This window comes from Coptis chinensis, chromosome 6, assembly GCF_015680905.1.
Source record: "Coptis chinensis isolate HL-2020 chromosome 6, ASM1568090v1, whole genome shotgun sequence".
Classification (NCBI taxonomy): domain Eukaryota; kingdom Viridiplantae; phylum Streptophyta; class Magnoliopsida; order Ranunculales; family Ranunculaceae; genus Coptis; species Coptis chinensis.
The window spans coordinates 44,083,155-44,092,688 of NC_141461.1; the positions used below are offsets into that span (position 1 = coordinate 44,083,155).

Genomic DNA, 9,534 nt, shown 5'->3' on the forward strand with positions numbered 1-9,534 from the left:
GACCCCAACTAAAAGCTCTTTATATAAGATTGGCATCGAACAATACCTGTATTTCCTAAACAGAATTGACATTTCAGACCGCCATTTTGAGCTCCTGGTCATGTACTGTTCTAATGTTTGTACATGAAACCAGTGGAGAAGGCCACAAGCATCAGAGAGTATATCATAGTCATCACCATACATAGTTACAGACAACTGAAATATAAATTGCAGTAAGCCTTACAAAAGATCAGGTTCAAACCCATGTTGAGCTTGGCTGCTGCCAGAAATAAGAATAAACACAATCAAGCTAGAGCAGTAGGAGATGGGTGGAATGCTGTGCCACACGCAATCCACTGGCGCTTCTTTCCACTTGGGAGGATGCACACAGGAACTTTCTGCCACCCCCTACTTGACACATCATAGGTCACTAAACGATTCATTTGCTTGGATCTCAGAGACAGCATGAGTAAACCCTTGTTACCCAAGCAAGTCATTCTAACATGCTTCCCATAAAATTCCAAGCACCATATATTTGGCATTCTGTCAACCTCCTTCCATAAGAGAGTCATCTTCTGCAACTCCCATACGCACACGCATGTGGCTGCATTCTTGGTAAGCAAACCCACAAGCATAATACGTCCCTCACACTCTGCAAGTGAGTGGTCAGTTAAATCTGGCGGAGCTGGAATAGTGAACTGCTTCCACACCCCATTAACCATATCATAGGACACAATCCCATCTGGGTCGGCCCGCATGAAATACAATGTACTCTTGAAGGACACAGCTTGGGAACGAAAATTCAGAGATAGAGGCAGCTTAATGTTTGACGGCATGTTCCCAAAGCGGGTCCACGTCTCTTTCATGGAATCATACACTTCGTACTCCCCGTCACATCCTAGCCAGAGAACCTTGTAGCCCCCATCTGTTGAACTCCCGTTCAGAGTCATTCCCACAGCCACACGAGACCAAACACGAACTGACCTTATTGGCAATTCTTTGAATGACTGAGTCAAAGGGTTGCATATGTAGAAGTTCCTGTGACCAATGTCCAAAAAGCAAACAAGACCACCTGCTGATGCCACTGGGAGGATGATTACCTTTGTAGGCAGAGAAGAAATTGAAGGGTGGTACCATTTCTTCAAGGAAGGGTCATACATTGCTCCAGTATTGACATTTTCATGAGTGATGGTATAGAACCATGGATAGCCTTGTGGGACTTCGGCACAATGTTTAGAGAAACTATGAGAAGCCAACAACAAATTCCATTTCTGGCAAACAGATCGAAATCGGAAGAGTGTGGACATAGGCAGTCTTGCAATTACTGCTTCAAAGAGGTCCTCAGGGAGTTTGTGCCAGATCAGCGGATCCATCACTTCAGTAACATTAACATTCTCAAGCAGTTTATTACAATTCCTCTCTTTTCGAGATTTCTTAGCTGGTGGAGACTTGCAGGGTACCACCATCTTCGAACTGCCAGATTTCCTCCCCTTCAATATAAGACTGTAGTAACCATCATCCACTGTACTGTCATCAACATCAAGGAAGATCCATCTGTGCCAAGAGAAACTACTTCAGGTATCTATTCTAAGTAATAATGAAATTTCTAAATAAATTAACAAACGTACACTTAGTATTAATTGCACTTTTTTATTTCTTTTTGCTCTTTTTTTTCCATAGTTAGAACCGTTTCACCAAATCCCTTAAATTCCATTTCTCCTAGTTAAGGTGGGAATTGGACCTTTAGCCTTGGGCCCAACCTCCCCAGTCTTATCCAGTAGGCCACCAGACACCTTCAAGAACCTAATATAAATTGCAATTGCCAAGATTCACCTATTAAAAAGAAGCTACAGATACAAATAGGGTACAGATACAAATAGAGTACTAATAACTTTATCTGGCTTTGAGATCTCAACATCCAAGCAAAGCATAATTGCTTCCTCTAATTTCTTCTTTTCCTACCATACCAGTTCATATAATTTACTGTTTTTTAAATTCATATTACCAGCTTAACTTGTTCAGCCATCCACTCTTAATTGCATGTGGCAACATCAGCATGACCTGGTGTGCAGCATGGTTTATCTACTTATAACCAAGATCACATACAAGTATAGAAGATGAAAAGAGCTTATCTTAGAAGTTAGAACCTACAGTCTAAAACAAAAAAATAGGTCAAACATTTGGAAGCAAGACCACACTTCCTGAAACTTCCAGTGATTTGATCTAAAAACAGTTGAAACCAGGTATTTGACTCTACAAATATCACAATAACAACGAAAACAGACACCTACCACACAAGTATGGTTTACATAAGTTGGATAAGAGACAAACAGATAAAAACAAAGTTACACAGAGCAAGAAGCAAATGTGAATTTTTTTGTGTAGCGAAGGTTTCTTGGGAAACATCTAATGCCAAACCCAGGAGATCACTTAATGTAGGAATTAAAGTAATTTTTTAGGTTTGAACAACTTGGAGGTTGGTGTAACTAAATTAATCAACTCTCTTAACTAAATTCATCCAGTCGAAGATTACAACAAAATGAATGGCTCGTAGATTAAAATGTGAAATCCTACTAAATGTCAATGTTTTAAATAGGAAATAGTGTTAGTGATACCATATGTCGGATATTGAGTGGGACAAGAAACTTGCTCCACATCTTAAGTAGGATATTAAGAGCTGCTTACCACAATTGTCAATAGAAACTTTTCTTCTTCTTCTTTCATTTTTTTTTTTTTTTTTTTTCCATTGGAATTCTTTAAATTCCAAGTCCGGAGGAATATAGAGATTTCCTGTTGGTACGTATTCCTTTTCATTATTTGTGGTTAACCTTTTTCTTTTCTTTTTGAAATGTAAGCTAGGGTTAGGTAGACCCCATCAGCAAATTAACGTAATTATCCAAATACACCCTCCCTAATCCATCCTCCATTACAATTTCTTGCAATCTCATATCTAAAGGAGGTAAGAAAATAAGAGAACCAGTGTCTGCTAATAAAGCAAGGTAATCTGCTGCCCTATTTGGTTTCCCTAAACACATGTGAGAAGGTTACCAAATCAAATTGAATACTAACCCATATGAATTGCTGTAAGCACATCTCGATTCTCGACAATACCAAGGAGATGACTTAGCGCGGTTAATAATGCTAATAGCACTTGGACAATCTGAAATCACCTCCAGCCTAGTCTTGGCAATGAGTAAACACTGTTGTAATCCAGCAGTGCTATTGGTAATTCAGTCCATGCACAAGAACCTAGAGCGAATGGTAATATCACTTCACTATCACCATCCCTCACAATGCTACCAAACCTAGATCTAGTAGAACTAACAGCACCACCAGTGTAACTACAAGAAAATAGTTTGCTGTTGCACTGGTCTATAACAGTTAGACAAAAACCTAAACACTAAACGACCGCTTTACTGCTCCCTTACTTCCGCTTGACATGATATGGCACGGACGGCACCTCAATCTAGTAGGGTACCCACAGTAAAAAGTAAGGAAGACTTACTGTTAATCTGCTTTTATTAAATGTAAAATTATGTAATGTTAAGGTACACAAACACTTAAAGAAGTACACACACTTAAAAGAAAAGAAATTCATATTCCATCTTATCCAAATAGCCAAATGATAGCTATTTTGATGTATTGAGCGCTATTCAAAAAACTTTGGCTTTAAGAAAATGGTAATAAGTTCTAATTTCGTTTGTCATAGATAATAGGGGTTCCATTCATTTCATCAGATAGAACATTGTAGTGAACAGTTTCAAACCAGAAAACCTGAGGTTTTAGCAAGATGCTTAAACTTGTTTACAGATCTTACCACATCATAACCTGGTCTACTTCTAGTTACATTAACTGTTAAGTCCAATTTGAAACAACGTATATTTTATAGAAGACGGCATAACGTAAGGTTTATTGAACGAGAGAAGAAAATATCCCAAACCCTCAGGGAAAACACATCAGTTAACACGGAGATGCAGTATCTTCTTCATAATTCTTACAAAGAGGGCAAATAATTTGAGTCTCATGCTATTATTTTTTGTGTTTGTTAATGTTATGCTCTATAGCCAAGTTGCCCAACATTTGTATTCTTCTTAGAAAAACCAGCCCACAAACGGAACCATCCTACAAATACTGTGTCATAAGTATTCTGAGGAGTGAGGATTGTTCTAAAAGCTATCTTATGATTTTGTGCCTAGTGTAAATGTCAACTCCTTTCCAAATTGGGCCAGCAATCGGAGATTCCTCTTCACAGGGTACTTTATACCCTAAGGATTACAAGGAGCTTTAAATCACCACCTCACTTTCCCCTTCCCACTCTTTTCCATTAGAAATATATGCCCACATAACCACCTTCTTCCTCATACCTCCAAAGCAATTTCGAAAGGAGCTTTCACTAGTTAAATCCATATACTTGCAATTCAAACTTCGGGTAATCAGAACAACTCTAGCAAAATTGGAAAGGTACACTAATCCAACTCACCCGAATTACAAACTGAATATAAACTAGAAAGCATGATCGGCACACTTTTTCAGGTAGGAAATTAAATAAAAGCAGCAGGGAGAATGTTATTCATGTGAGCCAAAGGGAACTATATCTCTAGACAGTTGCACTTGAGAGAATATGTGAGCTGGTAATGACCCCACTCGGCTTAAACCTACTTCAGCTTAAAGCTTGCGGATGTTAGAGGACACATAGGTGTTTTAACATTTACAATATACTCTAATGTTTCCAAAGCTCTAATTTGGTGAAAAGTCTCATCCCATTCAATCTATTAAGAAGAGAAACTACAGATATGCAACTTACGAAATATAATTGTCATTTGTGTTGTATTGAACTTGTCAATTGAGTAAGACCAAAAAGTATACAAAATGCTCAATTCAAGGAAAAAGGGAAATCATGAAAAATTGAAAATCAGATAAAGAAATTCATCAAATATAAAAATAAATTAGATTTATACTTGCAGAATTCACATCAAACAACAGCAAAATTCCATCTAATAAATGCAACAATAATGTCTAAAAGCACAAGAAATACAAGCAAAAACATGTAAAATAAATAAACCTCAAAAACAATGTCTTCAAGATAAAGCTGAACAATCACTTGAATTAAACCTAGGGATCTAAGAGCAAAGAAAAGAAGATATATCAAGTATTCTAGATGTAGATACAGCATGGCCAAGCCCCTCTTCCGCCATCATCACTATTGCCTCTCTCTCTCTGTCTCTCTCCGCCTATTACCTATTATTTAATACCATATTAGAATGTACTTAAAAATACCGTATTACACTAACTGGTCTACTTCTAGTTACCTTAACTGTTCAGTCCAATCTGCAACAACATATATTTCATAGAAGACGGCATAACGTAAGGTTTATTGAGTGAGAGAAGAAAATATCCCAAACCCTCAGGGGAAACACAGCAGTTCACTCGGAGATGCAGTATCTTCTTCATTTTAAGTATTATGCTCTTAAATTATTTTGCTCGTGAATATTTTGCTCTATAGTCAAGTTGTCCAAGACTTGTATTCTTCTCAGAAAAGCCACCCCACCAAAGAGAACCAATCCTACGAATACTGAGCCATATGTATTCCGAGGATTGTTCAAAGCTATCTCATTATTCTTCACCGCGAAAATGGTATGTTACCTGGATATAAAAGTATAGAAGATTTCCCCGTGATGTTATCCTTGTACTAAGCATATTCTCTTCATCACCTTTTGCAAAGGTTTGTATAATAGTGTTCATAGATAAAACTCACAATCAATCAAATCCTTTTGCTACAGAGTACAGAGTATTCCTTTCCTTCCATTACGAAAAATAGTCACATAAGCCAAAAGAAGGGCATTCTTGAAATTGATGTAGATTCCCAAAAATGTGACAATGTTGGAAGAAGCATTTATAGATCAACCCAAAAGGACATTGAATTCACTGTGTGTTGTGTATATGTCAAACTCCTTTCGAATTTGGGCAGCAATAGGTGATGTCTCTCCAAAGGGTTGCTTATACCATAAGGAATACAAGGAGCTTTATATCACCACTCACTTTCCCCTTGCCATTCTTTTCAAAAACAAAAGCATGCACAGAGAAATAACGGGAAGGATTCAACATTCCAACTCACCAGAAATACAAACTGAGCATATCCTGGAAAGCATTAATATTTCAATGAACCAGCACACTTCATCAGCCAGAACAAACAAATAAAGCAGCACAGAGAAGGTTTTTCATGTGGGCCAGAAGGGACTGTATTTTTAAACGGGTTGATCTGAGAGAACTTGCGAGGTGGCATTTGCTTAAACATAGCTAGAAAACAGTGGTAACATTTTTCAATTTCTTAAGAAATAGGGTTTGCTGTTGTGGTCTTATTATCGCCGCAGAACAGTCCTAGTAGCTTTTTGCTAAAAGAGTAAGAGTTGTTTCCCCTGTATACCTATAGATGAAATAGTTTTCTACTATACGACATTTAGTCCAAGCTCTTGATCATCTTTTTGACTGAAATTCTCGGAGTGACCAAGTCATGGAACCATCTCCTATATTCTCCTTAAATACCACATGCATGGGGTCTATACTGCGACTATTATATGCAACCTCATTTGATTTAAGTCATGGAACCATCCCCTATATTCTCCTTACATACCATATGCATCTATACTCCCAACTTTTTTTTTTTTGCTAAGTGAGCATTATATTAAAAGAATAAGAAGGTTACATAGGTTGGGAAAAGGGGAAACAAGAGGATTTGTAACAAATTGGCGATTTAACAACCCTACTAGGTACGCCTCTTTCCTTACACCAAGTTGGACAAAGCCTAGTCAAATCTAAAATAGATACTTATAATAGTCTCCCTCCAAGTTTTATCCCATCTTCTCTTAAGTCTCCAAAAGCTCCAATTTCTTTGAATGGCTAAACAGTTAGTGTTGTTCACTCCTATCTTTCTCCATATAACAAGGAGAAAATCAGCTGAAGCCCAACTATTATATGCAACCCCATTGGACGACCTAGGTAAAATATTGGAAGTTTGATGGACAATATGGGCTATAAAATACAAAATCTAGCGTCTATTACTCAATAAATAGTCCAATTCGATGTAAGAAATTAGTGATGAGACAAAGAATAAAGTGTTACCATATATAGATCTAAAAAACAAAAGAAAAGAACCTTTGCTGCTGTTGTTGTTGCTGCTGCTGCTGGAAAAGAGTAGAATAATAATAAGAATAAGGTGGTGTAGTAGGAAATGAGGAGGGGGAGCCGTAAAGTTGGCAAACGAGTTGCCTCAGCATGGTCAGGCCCTCTTCACCCATCATTTACTCTTCTTCGTCTTCGCCCATCATTCCCATTGGCCCCTCTCTCTACTTTTTTTTATTTCACTCTTTTTCTACTCATTCCTCTATCCCCCCACTTTCCACTCTCCACTCTCCTCACATCATTACCGACTTGTACATACATACATAACAAGTGTTATCTGCACCCCTCGGTTTTTTTTGGTAAAGGCGCCCTTCGAGTGGAAACTTCGGATTGTACGCACACGTGTCAGACTTTTTCTATTTTTTTATTTTACGATAATAGATTTTGTCTAATCATTAATCATTGTGTCTTACAAATTTTACTTATCTCTTTGATTGTAGCAAGACCCAAATTATAATAATGCTTTAAATTACTTGTATCAATAAAAGTAATTAAACGAGATGTGATTTAATGTACGGAAAATTTTAAAACTACTCCTAGATTCAGATCTTGTTAAGTAAACTGCTTCTCACTAATCTTAGTTTCAAACAAAAACTACTAATGATCTCATGTTTTTCAGTAAATCTTAAAAAGGAATAACAAGCATATCAAAATATATGAAAACAACGTACGCAAATTTTTTATTACTCTCTTTTTTTTCTAGTTTTTATTTTTATAAGAGTAATAAGGGGTCATTTGCCAACCATTATGATAACCCATGACTAATAATCTATTATGCCTATCATAATTGATTTTATGTATAAAAAAACTTGTTTAGTAAAAGAATAATTAGAAACCATTATCTCAGTTTGTTTGGTATCATTTTTTCCATAAATGGTTATGTCAAAATCATTTATATTAACAATTGATTTTAGAAACATAAATAATTCTAGTTATAATGGTTGCCAAACGGCGCCTAAAACTAGAAGAATAAAAACGTTTAAATTTAAAACTAATTAAAATATATAATTTATCCTTGGGTTTCCATTTAATTTCTAAAACTGCAAGTGTTACCCATGATATCTGGAAGAAATTCACAATAAACAACAAAGTAAACGTAATAGAATAAAAGACAAAATAAACATGAACCATGTTACTCCTTTATAGTAAGTGTATTGCAAGCTAGCTAGTGTCTTCTTCAATAAATCTATAGGTTTGAGAAGTGCATATAATGGTTGTGAATACTTAGCAAAACATGATCAAATTTTGAAGATGTTTAGATGTTCAATTGACTCCATTGAATTAAGCTACAAATTTGGTTTATTGCTCATTTGTTGTTGTGGTTGCTTCACTATTTGTGTTTAATATAAATTTTTTTGATAGTTGATTTTGTGATATTAATTAATAAAATTCAGATTATGGATAAAAATAGCTCTCTCATTTGCCAGGGGGAATTGGTTATAAATTAAATATTATGAGGATTGGTTATTGTGGCAGCCTAATTCATGACCTACAAGGTTACATGTCATCACATGATCCAAATGCGGAATAAGGAGTTGATAGGTAGTAGGATATCAGATCCGCAGAACCCTAATGTTACTTGGTGCACAGAGTGACACGTAGGAAGACAGCGACACAAAATGATAAGATGATCAACAGATGGAAAAATATATATATATAAAAAAATAGAGGGGGAGAAAAGAAAAAAGAGGCAAAAAAGAAAAAACGGTCACAAGAGAGAGAGAGAGAGAGAGAGAGAGAGTATTTTACAATGTGTGAATCAAAGACTAATACACATTGAGGGATAGTGAGATTAGAAGGTATAAATTTGGTTCACTCATTTAGTGTCGTCTGTGGAGATAAGTTTGCCCACGACCACGTGGTAAAGTAAGAAACATCAAATATGCACTACACCAGAAAAGATATTTACTAACGGTTATATCCATTACTTATATTTTTATTAACAGTTATATCGGTTAGTTTTGGGGCGTCACTCTCACTTAGGACAAATTTAGTAACGGATATAACCGTTACTAATAATAATTTTAGTAACAGTTATATCCGTTACTAAAATTCTTTGTAACAGATAGTCAATTGTTGATTGCCCGATTAAATTTGTCATTTCTAACGGATATATCCGTTAGTAATGAATGTTGTAACGGAAATATCCGTTAGTAAACTGTAGCCACTAAAAAAAAAAAAATCCTGGGTCAAATAATGTCTACCATGCACATCTAATTCTAGCAAATCTGATATAAATATTACATTCTACAAACTTAATCAACAAATGAATAACAAAAAAGGTTTCTTTTCAACACAAGAAAAGAAGGTTGGAAACAAGACTTATTCCAATCTAGCAAAATTGAAAGCAAGCAAACAAAAATAAAGTAAGCCAAA

General features: G+C 36.0%; 1 protein-coding gene across 3 annotated transcripts; it reads right to left on the reverse strand.

Annotated features, from left to right (window-relative positions):
* Positions 1-7,433, reverse strand: LCR (Galactose oxidase/kelch repeat superfamily protein). Of its 3 annotated transcripts, XM_086565574.1 has the most exons (3): positions 7,132-7,391; positions 1,721-1,782; positions 1-1,533 (listed from the first exon to the last, which is right to left on the reverse strand). In XM_086565574.1, the coding sequence occupies exon 3, from the start codon at positions 1,443-1,445 to the stop codon at positions 285-287; it is 1,161 nt and encodes a 386-aa protein (XP_086421700.1). In that variant the 5' UTR covers positions 1,446-1,533; positions 1,721-1,782; positions 7,132-7,391; the 3' UTR covers positions 1-284. The 3 variants fall into 3 exon arrangements, with proteins under 3 accessions (XP_086421700.1, XP_086421697.1, XP_086421699.1); XM_086565571.1 differs by lacking the exon at positions 1,721-1,782 and having other exon boundaries at positions 7,132-7,433; XM_086565573.1 differs by lacking the exon at positions 1,721-1,782 and having other exon boundaries at positions 7,099-7,224.
* Between the last annotated feature and the right edge of the window lie 2,101 nt (positions 7,434-9,534).

What these genes read in the sequence shown, in the direction of transcription:
- LCR (XM_086565571.1), bottom strand. Translation starts at nt 7,277, where the DNA reads ATGATGGGTGAAGAGGGCCTGACCATGCTGAGGCAACTCGTTTGCCAA. An exon ending in CAACAACAACAGCAGCAAAG is followed by an intron (nt 1,534 to 7,131) that starts GTTCTTTTCTTT and finishes CTCTTGGCACAG; the next exon opens with ATGGATCTTCCTTGATGTTG.